This window comes from Macaca thibetana, chromosome 10 (genome assembly GCF_024542745.1).
Source record: "Macaca thibetana thibetana isolate TM-01 chromosome 10, ASM2454274v1, whole genome shotgun sequence".
NCBI classification, from domain to species: domain Eukaryota; kingdom Metazoa; phylum Chordata; class Mammalia; order Primates; family Cercopithecidae; genus Macaca; species Macaca thibetana.
Window position 1 is genome coordinate 65210579 of NC_065587.1, and position 18470 is coordinate 65229048.

The 18470-nt window shown below is 42.9% G+C and overlaps 1 protein-coding gene across 7 annotated transcripts in view; it reads left to right on the forward strand.

Moving 5' to 3' along the window:
• Positions 1-18470, forward strand: part of NCOA6 (nuclear receptor coactivator 6) — a 117524-nt gene that overhangs the window by 79199 nt on the left and 19855 nt on the right. For 6 of the 7 annotated variants that reach the window (XM_050806976.1, XM_050806978.1, XM_050806980.1 and 3 more), the window contains 4 exons: positions 327-1443; positions 4237-4358; positions 8139-11123; positions 14708-14776. In XM_050806976.1, coding sequence (XP_050662933.1) covers positions 327-1443; positions 4237-4358; positions 8139-11123; positions 14708-14776 — 4293 coding nt within the window. The remainder of the gene's footprint in view (positions 1-326; positions 1444-4236; positions 4359-8138; positions 11124-14707; positions 14777-18470) is intronic. The other variant, XM_050806983.1, reaches the window with a different exon arrangement.

Genomic DNA, 18470 nt, shown 5'->3' on the forward strand with positions numbered 1-18470 from the left:
TTAAAACAATGAGATGCTGCCTTTCTCATTATTTAATCTGAAAGAAAGTAAACTTTCTTAATCTTTGATATGTTAAATCTTTAAGATACCATATGGGAATATAGAAACTTTCTCCTTCTCTATTATATGGTCATTGGGAATGTAAGCATTTATCCCACAGCCACATCTTCATAGTTTAGAAAACTCACAGGAAATATGTCAACAGCACATTTATGTTGGTCAGTGGATATGTGGGTGATGGATGTCTTTCTGAGTAATGTAACTTGAGTATCTTAATACCAATAAGATAAAAATATTTCTGAAACTATGACTTTTTTTTTTTTAAGGTGGTCAAGGAGCTGGTCCTCCTCAAAACCAGATGCAGGTGTCCCACGGGCCACCAAATATGATGCAGCCCAGCCTCATGGGAATTCATGGCAACATGAACAATCAGCAGGCTGGTAGTTCTGGGGTTCCTCAAGTGAACCTCAGCAACATGCAAGGCCAGCCCCAGCAGGGCCCACCATCTCAACTGATGGGCATGCACCAGCAGATTGTGCCCTCCCAGGGCCAGATGGTCCAGCAACAAGGAACCTTGAACCCTCAGAACCCTATGATCCTTTCAAGGGCCCAGCTTATGCCACAGGGCCAGATGATGGTGAACCCTCCGAGCCAAAATCTTGGGCCCTCGCCCCAAAGGATGACCCCACCCAAGCAGATGCTTTCCCAGCAGGGCCCACAAATGATGGCGCCACATAACCAGATGATGGGGCCTCAGGGACAGGTTTTGCTCCAGCAGAACCCAATGATAGAGCAGATCATGACCAATCAAATGCAGGGGAATAAGCAGCAGTTTAACACTCAGAACCAATCCAGTGTCATGCCGGGACCAGCCCAGATAATGAGGGGACCAACTCCGAACATGCAAGGAAATATGGTGCAGTTTACGGGACAGATGTCAGGACAGTTGTTGCCCCAGCAAGGGCCTGTGAACAACAGTCCATCTCAGGTTATGGGGATTCAGGGGCAGGTCCTGCGGCCACCAGGGCCCAGCCCACACATGGCCCAGCAGCATGGTGATCCTGCTACTACGGCAAATAATGATGTCAGTTTGTCTCAGATGATGCCTGATGTTAGCATGCAACAAACCAACATGGTTCCCCCTCATGTACAGGCCATGCAGGGAAACAGTGCCTCGGGAAACCACTTCTCAGGCCATGGGATGTCTTTCAATGCGCCTTTCAGTGGAGCTCCCAATGGAAATCAGATGTCCTGTGGTCAAAATCCAGGCTTCCCAGTCAATAAGGATGTCACGCTAACGAGCCCATTGTTGGTCAACTTATTGCAGAGTGATATCTCTGCAGGCCATTTTGGGGTAAACAATAAGCAAAATAATACCAACGCAAATAAACCGAAGAAGAAGAAACCCCCTCGGAAGAAGAAAAACAGTCAGCAAGATCTAAAGTAGGTTGTGATGGTTTTGCCTCAAATTTTATTCATTTGTTTTCTATGTGGATAACTTTTTTTGATGGAAAATTTTACATAATATAAAACTAGAATAGTATAATGAAATCCCCCTGCTTCAGCAATTATCAACTCATAGCTTATCTTGCCTTCGTCTGTACTCTCTTCCATTACCCTCTTGAGTATTTCAAAGCAAATTCACTTGGTAAATACTTCAGTGTGTGTCTCTAAAAGATAAGGACAGTTTTTAATATTCCCGCACAATATTGTTAGCACACCTAGAAAACTAATACTTCCTTAGTACTCTCATATCTGGTGTTCAAACTTCCCTGATTATCTCAAAATTTTTTCTTACAATTTGTTCAAATAAGGATCCAAACAAGATTCATATGTTGCAATTGGCTGGTATATCTCTTAATTCTACAGTGTCAGGGGGGTTTTGGCAATCAGAGCCTGAAAAGTAACCAGTGCTTCCATATGGTAACTCCACAAAGCACTGACTTCAGGCCTATGATGGCTATTGGGGAACCAGAGAGGCCAAATGTGTTTTGGAAATTAAAACTACTGCTGTCTCTCAAATAGAAATGGTTTTTTTGCACAGGTGCCTTTCCTTTAAAGGCTCTTTATCATCCCTAGAAGCTTAAAACCCCACGCTAAGATGATTGGACCTTTTAAATCAGTTACCCTTTCAGTAAACGTTCTCCAGGTGAGTTATATTGCAAGATCATAGCAGGAAAGGCAATTAACAATTTATATTTCATTTCCTGAAGCTAAGTATTAATTTGTGTTTCTGGGTTTGATAAAATGTTTCCAGAAGGAATATTCATTGAGCTATATTTTGTGCCTTTAATCATAAAACTAAAATTTAGAGACATTTATTATGAGGAAATAATGGCTAATGAATGTAAAACAGGTTAATTGAAACAAATTGTTAGAATTATAGAAAAAGAATCAAGAAACTTTATTTCAACAAGCTTAAATGTTCAAAATTAAACCAACTACCTTTATCCCAGCCTTCCCACAATATTCTTTGTACTGTGTTATATCATGCTCACTTGCTGCTTCTTGAATCTTATACTTTAAAAGCTTATCATGGTATATTATTAATAGTAACATATTTTTCTGAATTCAAACATAATTATCTAATTTTTCTGATAGCTCTTTCTCAGTTAAATTCTTTACTAGTATCAATCTGTGGGAATAATTATTTAATAAATATTTTATTCTCTCGATAGTCTGGGAGTAAAATTGCAAGGTTATTCAGTTGCCTCTAGTGTGCATTTTTTGCCATCTTCACCAGCCCTTAGGGAAATTGCTTACTTAGGTCTACAAATTGTGAAAGCGACCTTATACAGCATCAGGACTCCTAGGAAAGGGAGACAGTGGGTTTAGAGGAAAAGTACCTGCTTCCAGCTCTACCACTAGTTCACTGTGAAATCTTGGGCCTGTTTCACACACCTTTTTGGGCCTTTGTTTTCTCATTCATAACATGAGGGGGCAGGCGGGGCATGGTGGCTCACGCCTGTAATCCCAGCACTTTGGGAGGCCGAGACGGGCAGATCACGAGGTCAGGAGATCGAGACCATCCTGGCTAACCCAGTGAAACCCCGTCTCTACTAAAAAAAACACAAAAAAACTAGCCGGGCGAGGTGGCAGGCGCCTGTAGTCCCAGCTACTTGGAAGGCTGAGGCAGGAGAATGGCGTGAAGCCAGGAGGCAGAGCTTGCAGTAAGCTGAGATCGCACCACTGCACTCCAGCCTAGGCCACAGAGCGAGACTCCGTCTCAAAAAAAAAAAAAAACATGAGGGGGCTGGACCAGATATTTGAGATTTCTTAGCTCTACAATTTTCTGAAAGTAAGGGTTACCACTGAATCTTTGCCTGTAATTTAAAGTGAGAGAAGTTTTACAAGGAGCACATTGTTACGGGGGTCTGGATGTGCTAAAGATCTGCTTCAGGTTCTAAATTTCCATGTGCTAGGGGGCTTTTAAAATGGATTTTGGTAGCTTATGAAACTGTACACAGTAGAGTGAGACAAAACACTACCTAAAAGTGGGTGAACAAAATCAGGGCAAAGGGAAACTAAAGATAGAAAAGAAAAGTACAATTAGTGTGAGATTACAAACAAAATGAGGCCCATGATCTGTCTTGTTCTTTGAGAATGTGGATGTTAGTAGCTACATTTTCTTCATTTTTTTCTTCCCCACTGAAAATTTTAAGCTACACCCAGGTAAAAGTGAAGGCATCTCAAAGCCAATAGAGATGTCTGCACATTCTGCAGCAAAATTTTTGTTGTGGTGGTCTCAATCTTTATTTGTTCTCTGAACACCATTTCCATCAGCCAACCTATACACCCTTTTGCAAGGTGTTATGAATTGAGCCCCCACTGTTATATCCACAAAAAAGAAACAATCAGACCCTGTAGTTGAATTTGATCGCTACATTGGAGATAGTGTGGTTTCACAGGAATAATATCTTATAACATTGATAGCCCTATGATCAAGTCTTAAAAACATCTAAGGAATGGGTGATTACATGAAAATTATTGCATCAGGAATTTGTGGAAAGCATTTTGAGTAAATACAGTGCTGTTAGATTAAGTGGATTTTAACATTTAATGAAATTGCCAGATTATTTTTATGCCAATATTTAATGTTTTATCCACACTAGAGAGAGATGAATAATGGTAATACAAACATTTTAGTTCTTCAGAAATAGAGGAAGGGTTAAGCTAGTTTTGTGTATTTTCTATGCAACTTATTCTAAAATATGTTACTTTTTTTTTTTTTTTAAGCACCCCAGATACTCGCCCAGCTGGTCTGGAAGAGGCTGATCAGCCACCATTGCCTGGAGAACAAGGAATTAACTTGGATAACTCAGGCCCTAAACTGCCAGAATTTTCAAACCGGCCACCAGGTGATAAAATGTTAGCTAGATTATACACTTATCACATGTGCATGTGGCATTACAAGGCTTCATTGTCTTCAAGGAAACAATAGTATTTTATCTGCTAACTAGTCTACTTCAGTGATTTAATGTGTCTCGCCTTGGTATTGAGTAAAAATTTCAGATATAACTTTTGAAGGCACATACACACATTCTATTCAAATTTGTCTTTGTTATTTTAAGTCCTCATAAAATTGGACTGAAATGGGGTTGAGCACGATGGCTCATCCACCTGTAATCCCAGCACGTTGGGAGGCCAAGGTGAGCAGATTGCTTGAGCCCAAGTGTTCAAGACCAGCCTGGGCAACATGGTGAAATTTTGTCTCTACAAAAATTTTTTTAAAATTAGCTGGGTATGGTGACACACACCTACAGTCCCAACTACTCAGGAGGCTGAGGTGGGAGTATCACCTGAGCCCAGGAAATTGAAGTTGCAGTGAGCCATGATCATGCCACTGCACTCCAGCCTGGGCTACAGGGGTGAGACCCTGTCTCAAAAAAAAAAAAAAAAACCCTGAAATGTGAAGTGCCTCTTTATTCTTGTCAATGTCAAGGTTCTAGTTGGCATCAGAACAGGATAAGATTAAATGGAGAGATGATTTCACTCTAATCCTGCTTACCTGCCTTTCCTGCAGCGTTTCTTCCTGGGGCTTTTTCAAAGCAGGGAACTACCAGGGTTTAAAACAAGGTGATCTTTTTTATAGAAGTTTCATTATTGAGTCTTTAAAATATAAAAAAAGATATAAAGAAATAAAAGAGACACCCATTTTTCTGCCACGTAGGTTAATAATTTATAATAAATAGGACCAATATTGGAAGCCCCCTTTGTTGTACCCTCTCTGATTATAACATAATACTATCCTTTAAATGTTGAAAAATTATGTCAACAATGGAAAAGCTCCTAAAACTAATTCATTCAAACATGGATATTATAGAACCAAAGCCAGCTGCCACAATATCTCTAAACCTAGTTATCTTGGCCTGAGCAATGACTTGTAACTTTATTCCCCTATGACACGGTTGAGAATGCACAACCCTTCACACTTAGGCTACTCTCTCCTGTATGTACAGAGGGTATGTTTTGTTTCTTCCTCACTAGTTATTTCAGCTCCTTTTTGGCATGAAAATGAGAGTGACATTATTTTAGGAATAAACTTTAATCTACCCCTGATTTATGTATTTTAAAAGTGAATCCAAACAAAAAGCTAAATCCATCATTATATCAATATTTTGTGTTATTTATTACAAATTGTTTGGGCATATCACACTTCCCATCAGTGAGATGCAGCGGCATAGCTGAGACTGGGTGGTCATCAGTCTTTGGGGAATATGTCCAGAAGGCATTGAGAACAGGAACATGCCTTCTTGCCTCAGACACATCTGAACTCTTCTATATTATATGAATCCCAGGGTCTTTGTATACATTTATTGCCTTCTTTCTGCAAACTGGGGACCTGCAGGCTGAATTTGGCCTATAATGGGTTTGAGTTGCTATGCAGTGTCTTAAACAAAAGTCTGAATTTAAATGCCTTTAAAGAGGGCATCTGCTCTGCAGTTTGGCATTGTTGACAGGACTCTTGCTATCTTATACCAGTCCACTTCTATTCTCTACTACCTGCCTGACCCCTAAAGGCATAGGAGTTTGCATTCGCTGAGTAATAAATTTGGTTTGTGATTGTGTTATGGGCACTGTGTGTGTCCTGGCTTTCCCTCTTCACCATTCTGTCACATCAACCCCAATCTGTCTTATCATTAGTGCCTTTTGGACTGCTGCCTCCAGCTTCTAGACTCTGTAGCAGCCATGCCCTTAACTGTTACCTTTGAGAGGCTGCTGTATTGTCTATGCTGTCCTCTTTGGTATTTACTGTCTGGTGGGCTGATTTTAAAGATAAAAGGCATCCATGTCATAGCCCTGACATCAACAGGCTTTTGCAGAAATTATGATTTTCTTAATGTGGGAACCCCAGACTGAATGTGAAAAATAGGAACCTGCTATATTTGACTATATAGTCTAAAGGACAATTGAACCATAGAAATGCCATATGTTATTGGCTTTATAAAGGTCAAGAAGGTACTCGGGCCTAAAATAAAAAAGGATTTTTAAAAAAAAATCTTCAAAACTGGATTCTACACATTGTATTTGTTGATACCATGGAAATCTTTGGCCAGAAGACATTAATTAGCTATTGAGTACTGAGTCTGACCCACAAAATTTGGTAGCTGCTCTATGAAAATGTTGAGTCAGCATTTCTTTTGACCGCCAGAGCCAATTGCTCTTATTCCTACACCTTCTTAAAACCTCCCCAATGTACTCTTCATGCAACAATGGAATAAATCTAGTTTGTGGAACTGGAATTGTATCCCACATGTGCACAGCTGTATGCCCACTTTTTCCCACAGAACTACCGTTATTCTTGGTTTGCGTATCTTTTTTTTTTTTTTTGAAATGGAATTTTGCTCTTGTTGCCCAGGCTGGAGTGCAATGGCGCAATCTTGGCTCACCACAACCTCTGCCTCCCGGGTTCAAGCGATTCTCCTGCCTCAGCCTCCCAAGTAGCTGGGATTACAGGCATGCGCTACTATGCCCAGCTAATTTTGTATTTTTAGTAGAGACGGGGTTTCACCATGTTGGTCAGGCTGGTCTCGAACTCCTAACCTCAGGTGATCTGCCCGCCTCGGCCTCCCAAAGTGCTGGGATTACAGGCATGAGCCACCGCGCCTGGCCAGTTTGTGTAACTTTTTATCTTTTCTGATTGTAAGGTTTTGGTTCTAAAATGCCAAGTAAAATCTTCACAAAAAAGAGAATAATTTGAGATGTTGCCCTCTGCATATCTAGAAGACATTGTCCTTCAGGGTTCTTTTTCCAGAATTATTTTTTATTCCTGAGGGCTATGCTTCCGCCTTCCTTATACTCCAACTGTGGATTCATGGAAAATATTTCTCCAAATAGAGATTTGCATGTAAGAAAGTTAAGTGCAAATTAATATCCATAAAAACTTCAGTGCCCTAATTTTATTTTCAATGTGTATATCAGCTTCCTTTAACTCCTACTGTTTATTAAACTGATTTACATCTGAAGGGCAATTTTAATTCAGTTGGTTTCCCCCAAAGGATTAATCCTGAAGGATGCGGCATAGTGTATGGAGCCAATGAATTGGAATAATTTTAAATTTCTCTTTCTTAAGGAACTGAATTCTAGAATTTTATATTTTACTTCTGTTGAAAGAATAAAAAGGCTGTCTTCAATGCTGTTATTTTCAATAAAACCACATCTTTAAAAAAATTATTCCTATGCTAACAGAAGAAGTGAATCCTAAATGCTTTACTTCATTCACAAGTACATTGAAATATTGATTATGACTACATGAGATCTGAATCTTGGGTAGACAGGCACTTGCTGTTGATGGAGTTTTTCTCATTTCATCTGAATGTTTGGCTGGTATAGACACAGCCATTTTCAGTGCATAGCACAGAAAATCAGGCTCTTAGTACAGTCATGGCTCATTCAGACCCTACACACCAAGGAGCTCCAGGTTTTTTGATGCTTTGCTTTTTGCTTCCTTAAGCACTGTGCCCCTTTTGCTTATGTCAAGTAATGAGGGGCTGCCCCCTGCCCCAGGAGTGGGCATGCCTGAGCTGTTTGTGCATAGTCTGTGCCACCTAGATGAGTATTGCTTGGCTATACTCTAAAGGTAGCAACATTTTCTTGCTGAAAAATCTAACTTCCCTGATTTGGGGGGCTTGTTTTAGGTTATCCTTCTCAACCAGTTGAACAGAGGCCACTTCAGCAGATGCCTCCTCAACTCATGCAGCATGTGGCACCCCCACCACAGCCACCACAGCAGCAGCCACAGCCACAACTGCCTCAGCAGCAGCAGCCACCACCTCCCAGTCAGCCACAGTCTCAGCAGCAGCAGCAGCAGCAGCAGCAGCAACAAATGATGATGATGCTCATGATGCAGCAGGATCCCAAATCAGTTAGGCTTCCAGTCTCTCAAAGTGTCCATCCTCCAAGGGCCCCCCTGAACCCCGACTCCCAGAGAATGCCCATGCAACAGAGTGGCAGTGTGCCTGTCATGGTCAGTCTGCAAGGACCTGCCTCCGTGCCACCATCACCTGATAAACAAAGAATGCCAATGCCTGTGAATACTCCTTTGGGAAGCAATTCAAGGAAAATGGTCTATCAGGAGAGCCCGCAGAATCCTTCCAGCTCGCCACTGGCGGAGATGGCCTCGCTCCCTGAAGCAAGTGGCAGTGAAGCACCATCTGTCCCAGGAGGCCCAAACAACATGCCTTCACATGTAGTACTTCCCCAGAATCAGTTAATGATGACAGGGCCAAAACCTGGACCATCGCCCCTTTCAGCAACTCAAGGTGCAACTCCCCAGCAACCCCCTGTAAATTCTCTGCCCAGCTCTCATGGCCACCACTTTCCAAATGTGGCCGCGCCAACCCAGACATCTAGGCCCAAAACACCAAACAGAGCCAGCCCCAGACCCTATTATCCTCAGACACCCAACAACCGCCCTCCCAGCACAGAACCTTCAGAAATCAGTCTGTCACCAGAAAGACTCAATGCTTCCATAGCAGGACTCTTCCCTCCACAGATTAATATTCCTTTACCTCCTAGGCCAAATTTAAACAGGGGCTTTGATCAACAAGGCCTAAATCCAACAACTTTGAAGGCCATCGGGCAAGCACCTTCAAATCTTACCATGAATCCTTCCAATTTTGCTGCCCCACAAACTCACAAATTAGATTCTGTGGTAGTGAATTCTGGAAAGCAGTCTAATTCTGGAGCAACAAAACGGGCAAGTCCAAGCAACAGTCGCAGGTCTAGTCCTGGGGCCAGTAGGAAAACCACTCCAAGCCCCGGGAGGCAAAATTCAAAAGCCCCTAAACTTACTCTGGCCTCTCAGACAAATGCAGCCCTGTTGCAGAATGTGGAGTTGCCGAGAAATGTATTGGTCAGTCCCGCTCCTCTGGCCAATCCCCCTGTACCTGGGAGCTTTCCTAACAACAGTGGGCTGAATCTTCAGAATCCTACTGTGTCTGTGGCTGCAGTTGGGGGTGTTGTTGAGGATAACAAGGAGAGCTTGAATGTGCCTCAGGACAGTGATTGCCAGAATTCCCAGGGTAGGAAGGAACAGGTAAACATTGAACTAAAAGCAGTCCCTGCCCAAGAAGTTAAAATGGTTGTCCCTGAAGATCAATCCAAAAAGGATGGGCAGCCTTCGGATCCTAACAAACTTCCCAGTGTCGAAGAGAACAAAAATTTGGTGTCTCCTGCTATGAGGGAAGCACCAACATCGTTAAGTCAACTTCTTGACAACTCTGGAGCTCCCAATGTGACGATTAAACCCCCTGGGCTTACAGATCTGGAAGTAACACCTCCAGTAGTTTCTGGGGAGGACCTCAAAAAAGCATCTGTCATTCCCACACTGCAGGATCTGTCTTCTTCTAAAGAACCCTCTAATTCCCTAAACTTACCTCACAGTAATGAGCCGTGTTCAACCCTTGGGCATCCCGAATTGAGTGAGGTCAGTTCTAACGTTGCACCAAGCATCCCTCCAGTAATGTCAAGACCTGTTAGCTCTTCCTCCATTTCCACTCCTTTGCCCCCAAATCAAATAACTGTATTTGTCACTTCCAATCCCATCACAACTTCAGCTAATACATCAGCAGCTTTGCCAACTCACTTGCAGTCTGCATTGATGTCAACAGTTGTCACAATGCCCAATGTGGGTAGCAAGGTTATGGTTTCTGAGGGACAGTCAGCTGCTCAGTCTAATGCCCGGCCTCAGTTCATTACACCTGTCTTTATCAATTCATCCTCAATAATTCAGGTTATGAAAGGATCACAGCCAAGCACAATTCCTGCAGCCCCACTGACAACCAACTCTGGCCTGATGCCGCCCTCTGTTGCAGTTGTTGGCCCTTTACACATACCTCAGAACATAAAGTTTTCTTCTGCTCCTGTACCGCCTAATGCTCCCTCCAGTAGTCCTGCTCCAAACATCCAGACAGGTCGACCTTTGGTCCTTAGCTCACGAGCCACCCCTGTTCAGCTTCCTTCCCCTCCTTGTACGTCTTCTCCAGTAGTCCCTCCTCATCCCCCTGTCCAGCAAGTGAAAGAATTGAATCCAGATGAGGCTAGCCCTCAGGTGAACACCTCAGCAGATCAGAACACTCTTCCCTCTTCACAGTCAACCACAATGGTTTCTCCCCTTTTGACCAATAGTCCAGGGTCCTCTGTCAACCGGCGAAGCCCAGTCTCGTCTAGTAAGGGCAAAGGAAAAGTGGACAAAATTGGCCAAATTTTGTTGACCAAGGCGTGTAAGAAAGTTACAGGCTCTCTTGAGAAAGGGGAAGAACAATATGGTGCAGATGGAGAGACTGAAGGCCAAGGGCTAGACACCACAGCTCCGGGGCTCGTGGGAACAGAGCAGTTACCCACAGAGCTGGACAGTAAAACCCCAACGCCCCCAGCACCCACTCTGCTAAAAATGACCTCTAGCCCCGTGGGCCCGGGCACTGCCTCAGCAGGACCCAGCTTACCTGGCGGTGCTCTCCCCACCAGTGTACGCTCGATAGTAACCACTCTGGTACCCTCCGAGCTCATCTCTGCCGTAACGACCACAAAAAGCAATCATGGTGGCATAGCATCTGAGCCACTTGCGGGTGGCCTAGTGGAGGAGAAGGTGGGATCCCATCCAGAACTTCTACCCAGCATAGGTATGTACTTGGGGCTTCATCATCTCTTTGTGTCAGTTTTTTGATGACCTAATCCCACAAGAGAAAGCATGACTCGTTTTTTACTTGGAGGAGAGTGGGCTAAATGGAAGTAGTTTTATTTATTGAAAGTACGTTGGAAAATATGCTTTTAAATCCCATGTTAAGTTTGCATTCATTAAAGAGAGCTAAGGGCCGGGTGTGGTGGCTCATGCCTGTAATCCCAACACTTTGGGAGGCCGAGGCGGGCGGATCACTTGAGGTCAGGAGTTCAAGACCAGCCTGGCCAACATGGTGAAACTCCATCTCTACTAAAAATACAAAAATTAGCCAGGCATGATGGCACACACCTGTAATCCCAGCTACTCAGGAGGCTGAGGCAGGAGAATCGCTTGAACCTGGGAGCAGAGGTTGCAGTGAGCCGAGATCACGCCACTGTACTCCAGCCTGGGCAATAGAGCGAGACTCTGTCTCAAAAAAAACAAAGAGAGCTAAGGCTCTCAAAACAAAGAGCTCCTGAAATAATGACACCTTTCATTTATATAAAAGTTTTTCAATTTACAAGGAAGCATTTTTACATATGTTGTCTTGCATCATCTTTATACCAACCATATCAGATATTCTTAATCCCATTGTATGGGTGAGAAGACTGAAGCTCAAAGAAGTTCAGTGTTTGTTCAGAGTCTATACTGTGAACCTCCCATTTAACACTGTACCTTACGTGTGAACAGCAGCTTCTGCAGATTCTCTTTACCAGGGTGAAGATTTGCTCATGACTTTCAGAACAATGGGTCCTCATTCTCATTGTACTCTATCTCAGGAACCATTCTTTTTTTGTCTGGGCTACTCTAGAGGAGAGCTGGAAGAAAACTGGGTTTCATGATAGTGGACACGGCAGAAACAAAGTGGTCAAGAGCCTGTAGGCTTGGGTTGGTATTATAACACCAGCATTTACCAGCTCTGTGGACTTGGGCAAGTTACCTGACCACTCCAGACTTTGGTTTCCTCCTTTGTAATATGGAACAATAATAGTTGTAAGAATTCAATAAGGTAGTACATATAACATTCTTAGCACAGAACCTAGCATATATTCAATAAGTGGTAAAAATTGTTATTCCCAGTTTTTTTTTTATGTAATCTCTTTGTTGATTGGTGCATTCCATTTGTGTGTATCTAGTTCAGGCTATTTCCTATGTACTGTTAAAATGGGCTAATGATGGAAGCATAGGTGTCCTTACAACCGCCCCTCCTTCCCTTCTTCCCTTCCCCTACATGATCCTCCTCCTGTGAGGCTTAAGTGAAGAAGCTCTATTTCCTCAGAGTGGAGTCAGTCACACACTGCTAGAGCTGAGAAAGACCTTTGCAATATCCTAGGCCAGCTAATTAAGTGCCTATCTTATTTATGCAGCTAAAATGCTTCGAGTGCCTACCACTGAGTGGTAAGCACCCAGGTGGAGAGGCAGAAAGAACACAAGCTTCGGGGTAAGATCAGAGTTCAAATTCTAGCCCACTGGTTACCAGTTACAGTTGATACATTCCTTAACCTCTCCTAAGCCATGTACTTCACTTGTAAAATGGAGATTGTACATTCTACCTCCCAGAATTTAGGATTCTGAGAGAGGACTCAATGAGAAAATTTGTCAAGTGGCCAACACACTGCCTCACACCGAGCTCTGGAAAGGTTATTTCCCCTTCTCTCTGCCTCTTCACCTCAGTGTTAGAGATATGGGGGCAGGATAAAGGCCTTCAAGGAGTTTGCTGCTCTTATAGGAGACAGTCTTCACAAGACTGGGTGCTTATTCTATCTTGTTCTAGTTCTGTTGGTGTAGATGAACCTTAATAATTAAAAGGGAACCTGCTGTAAATTAAGTATATCCTTCACTATTAATTAAATATTTCCACTTCTCCTTTCAGGAGACTTTTCCCTCTGGTATCAAGAGAAAAATGATGAAGTAATTAGAAATTTTTTTTATCTGGATCATATATTATACTAGAGAAATATGTGAGCCTTGAGGAGATGAACCACACTTGGAAAAAGTTCTCAATTTTAGTTAAGAATACTCACTTTGCTTATAAGTGATTATTTCTATTCTTTTTCAAGGGACTTCTGTGCTTTTACTTTGAAAATGTGAGAAATTGGCCAGGCGCAGTGGCTTATGCCTATAATCTCAGCATGTTGAGAGGCTGAGGCAGGTGGATCACTTGAGCCCAGGAGTTTGAGACCATCCCGGGCAACAAGGCAAAACCCTATCTCTACAAAAATATATATATATAAATTAGCCGGGCATGGTGGCATGCACCTGTGGTCCCAGCTACTCAGAAGGCTGAGGCGGGAGGATTGCTTGAACCCACGAGGCGGAGGTTGTGGTGAGCCGAGATCCTGCCATTGTGCTACAGCCTGGGCGACAGAGCAAGTCTGTCTCAGAAGAAAAAGAAAAGGAAATTTGAGAAATGAACACTAAAGTTAAAAGTAGAAGTTAAGATACAGTTTTAAGGTTTATCAGATGAGCATCCAAAATAAATTCTTATACATAAATGCCTAATTTACTGCTTTAATAAGCAGGGAGAGAAATATACAAAATTCACAGTTTCCACAAGAGAGTAAAACGTATTGTCGCAGAGTTTATCTAGGATTTTAGACTGAGGTGTCAAGATGTGACTGTGGCATATCCACGCCATAATCTTTACTGTATCTTCCAGGATGGTTCCCTTCTAGAGTGCATTATGTATTTTATTCCATTCCTTAAGGGCCTAAGTTCTCTATGTCCTTTGAAGCCTGATTCTGATGTTTCTCCCTTTAATGTGCCTCCAGATTTCTCAACCTAGAATTGCTAACCCTTGCTTTGGACTTTTGTAGTATTTTATACTTTGTGACTCCTTCATATGACATCAGAGTGCACTCAAGTGCACCACATGTATGTATCTTATCTTTAATACTAGACTGAGTTCCTGATGTGCAAGAGGATGTAGTTTGGTCTCTCAGGGTACCTGGCACAGTGTCTTGCCCCTAGTAAGTTCTTTGCAACTATTTGTTAGATAAGTAAATAACATATGAAATTTATTTATTTATTATGTATGAATTGAATGCCTGCTTTATGCCCATCACTTTTGCTGAGTGCTGTAGAAAAGTACAAAACTATGTGACCATTTCCACTCTCATGGAGTATAGTCTTTAGGGAGTAAGACTAGATTTTTTAAATGCTGAGGGGAATGTATAATTGTACCTCTATGGTTTGGGTTGCCTACTAAGGTATGCTTTGGGACTTTTTCGAGTAGTGTTCAGAACCTGACCCCAAGAAGCAGAAAATATGAGTGCTGTGTTCTTATAGCCATCTCCTTCCCTTATTATTATACATACCAAAAGGAAAAGCTTATACCCCTAAATGGTAGTCATTGGTACTGAGTGTTATGGTAATTAATTTTTTTAGTAAGTCTTAAAATGTACTTGTAATTTCGAGGCCAATTTTGAGTACTGCCCTCTAAGAGTATATTGTTTCAGCAGTTACTTAGCCCTTGATTAGGTTAATGCTTTCTTTTTGTTTAGAAAAGAAAGTAAAAGGTCTGTAATTTTTTTTTCCTTGCCTTAGCCCCGTCGCAGAATTTAGTCTCAAAGGAAACTTCAACCACAGCACTGCAGGCCTCTGTTGCCAGACCAGGTAAGGTGTACTTTGGAAAAACATCTTGGAGTGGGATGGGTTACATGTGAAGGAACTACTGCTGTCCTCAGCATCATGTGTTCTTATGCCAGGAAGTAGCTGGAACTATTTTATCTGTTTGTTTCAGAGCAGACTTTGGTTGAGCAGCAGAGCTTGTGCAGTTCTACTTGAGATTATTTTCCCCCTGACCAGCTTGCTCTCTTATGCATTCATAGTCTCGCTAAGGAACTCAAGAAGGGCATCTCTGTGCCCATTGTCTGCCACCCAGCCATGGGTTTCTGTTGCAGAGTTTTCCCTGTTCTATGACCCTGGCACCCATGGTTGGCAGCTGAATAACTGGCATATGGTGACTTACGGGGCTGGCAAGCATTAATGCACTTTGTAATTTTATTATCATGACAGTAGTGGAGTCTTGTTCATAGAGTCTCTGCCACAATGTGGTAGCCATTCCTCCAGGGAGGCAGAGTCATTTCAGTCATCTCTGGGTGGCATTAAGTTTCTCCCTGTGACCGATATATTGTAAATAGCACAAGGGATGATAGTTCTGGAAGTAGGAGCCCATGGTAATCTGACAAATAACTGCTGTGGGATCAGGGTCAGCTCAGAATACATGAGGATGATGGCAGTAACAGCCCTTGGTTTGCCTTTACACACTGGAGGCAGATGAATATCAGATATGGTACAGTTTAGTCTCGCCTGATTCTTTGTCACTGTAGATCACTGAGGAGTTAAAAAAAAAAAAAAAAAAAAAAGGTCTGACTGGTTCCCACAGAGGTAAGAATCTGTTGAAACTACAATTCACATACTTGACAAAGTAAGAAAAAAAAAATAGTAGCCATGCTTAATTTTGTGAATCTGAGCCAATAAAAGTAAGGTATAGTTTGTGATTATTTTAAAACCTACTTCAGAATGCTACATCCTATGTGATGGATAGGACTTTCTACTGCGCACTCTGAATAAAATCAGGCCTCTGAAAGTAGTGTGCGAGCAAAAAACATTTCAGTCACCCAGAGTCTTTTTTTTTTTTGAGACAGAGTCTTGCTTTGTCATCCAGGCTGGAGTGCAGTGGTGCGATCTCTGCTCACTGCAAGCTCTGCCTCCTGGGTTCACACCATTCTCCTGCCTCAGCCTCCCGAGTAGCTGGGACTACAGGTGCCTGCCACCACGCCTGGCTAATTTTTTGTATATTTAGTAGAGACGGGGTTTCATCATGTTAGCCAGGATGGTCTTGATCTCATGACCTCGTGATCCACCTGCCTTAGCCTCCCCAAGTGCTGGGATTACAGGTGTGAGCTACGGCACCCGGCCCAGCCACCCAGATGCTTTCTTTGTTGCCATTGCCCACATGATACCTGACATCATGTTGATATTTGAGAAGGGTAGGAATGGAGCACATTATTTAAAGGAGGGGTCATACAGCAAAACTCATTTTTGGTAAGAAAAGGAGTAACTATAAAGAGAAAGGGAATTCCATTTCCTGCCCCAACCCTACTCTAGAAAATAGGATTTACCATATCATTTTTCCCCCCTTCTCACAGTAATTGGCTGAAGAATCCTGTTCCATTTTGAAGTTTGGTATAAATGAATCTCCTTATACTTAACATCCCTCAGAGCCACTGATTACCTTCATCGAACTTTCTTGATCTCTACTTATGAATCAGCAGTGATAGTGTTAAGATTCTCAAAAGCATCAAACTTTCTTGTTTTAAAAGAGGAACCTAGGCCAGGCGCGGTGGCTCACGCTTGTAATCCCAACACTTTGGGAGGCCGAGGCGGTCAGATCACCTGAGGTTGGGAGTTCGAGATCACCCTGACCAACATGGAGAAACCCCGTCTCTACTAAAAATAGAAAATTAGCTGGGTATGGTAGTGTGTGCCTACAGGTACACATGGCTGTAATCCCAGCTACTCTGGAGGCTGAGGCAGGAGAATCGCTTGAACCTGGGATGCAGAGGTTGTGGTGAGCCGGAGATTGAACCATTGAACTCTAGCCTGGGCAACAAGAGCAAAACTCTGTCTCAAAAAAAAGAGCAAACTAGGCTGGGTGTGATGACTCATGCCTGTAACCCCAGTGCTTTAGGAGGCTGAGACGGGGGGAATGATTGAGCCCCAGGGGTTCAAGATCACCCTGGGCAACGTAGCAAAACGCCATCTCTACAAAAAATTTTTAAAAATTAGTTGGGCTTGGCATGCATGCTACTTGGGAGGCCGAGGTAGGAGGATCATCTGACCCCAAGGAGTCCAGTTGAGGCTGCAGTGAGCTGTGATCCCACTGCACTCTAGCCTGGGAGACAGAGTGAGACCGTCCCCCCAAAAATAAAAACAGGCCAGGTGCGGTGGCTCATGCCTGTAATCTCAGCACTTTGGGAGGCCGAGGCGGGCGGATCACTTGAGGCCAGTTCAAGACAAGACTGGCCAACATGTCTAAACCCTGTTTCTACTAAAAATACAAAAATTAGTTGGGCGTGGTAGTGTGTGCCTGTAGTCCCAGCTACTTGGGAGGCTGAGGCAGGAGAATTGCTTGAACCCTGGAGGTGGGGGTTGCAGTGAGCACCACTGTACCCCAGCCTGGGGGACAGAGTGAGACCCTGTCTCAAAAAAATAAAATAACAGTAGGAGCACCTCTTTTGACTTGAGTCGTTTTCACTTTTGAGCACACATTACCTGAGTTTATATCTTCCAGCCAGGCCAGCAAAGTAGCAGAGACTCAGTGAATTGGTGTCTATTTCTTGTGGATGGGTTTTCAGGCTTTGTGGGTACAAATACAGGAGGCTAAACAGCAATGAGAAGCAAAGATTCCCTTCCCTTTTTTTTTTTTTTTTAAGACGAAGTCTTGCTCTGTCACCAGACTGGAGTGCAGTGGCGTGATCTTGGCTCACTGCAATCCCCGCCTCCTGGATTCAAGCAATTCCTTTGCCTCAGCGTCCCATTAAAGATTCCCTTCTACTAGCACCTTGCATTAAAGGCAGAGTAGTCCAACCTCCTTACATGGAAGGCTGCATCAACCTGATCTTCATAGCAATAATAATAGCTAATAAGATTGAGTTATGACTAAGTGTCAGTTGCCATACTAAAATTTCTACATGCATTATTTCATCTTCTTAACTTTGAAGTGAGTAATGTGGTTATTCCCATTTTTTAGATAAGGCACTGAGCACAGAGATGTCAGGTAATTTACCCAAGGTTACATGGCTAATAAGCATTGAAGCCAAAATTTTGAACCAGGCACTCTTAACTTCACTGCCTTTAAGGTTACCATGTAATTAGTAGAGTAGGTTAGACATATACACTGAGTAATGAGGTGCTGAATTCCCTCAATGGGGGAACAGGTGTAGGGCTATGGGAGGCCAGAGGCAAGATAGATCACCACTCTCTGGTACATCAGGGAAGGCTTTTGGAAAAGATGGAACTACCTAAAGGCACATAATAGCGAAAGCAAATGTTTTTCTGCTGGTGCTGAGGAAGAAGTGCCTGGCAAACCCAGAGTGTGCTCATTGATGCAAAACGCTGTGAGACGAATTACTGAGATTTTCCTTGCTTGGAGGGCATTGCTGGGAGGTTGAGAAAGAAAGGAATAGAATGGGGTCTAAAGGCAATATCTGAAAGCAAAGCACTATGCCCTCTAACACTCAGTGAGGAAGTCCTTTTGAGAAGAATGCATCCTTAATAGATATTCAAGACATATTTGAAGATT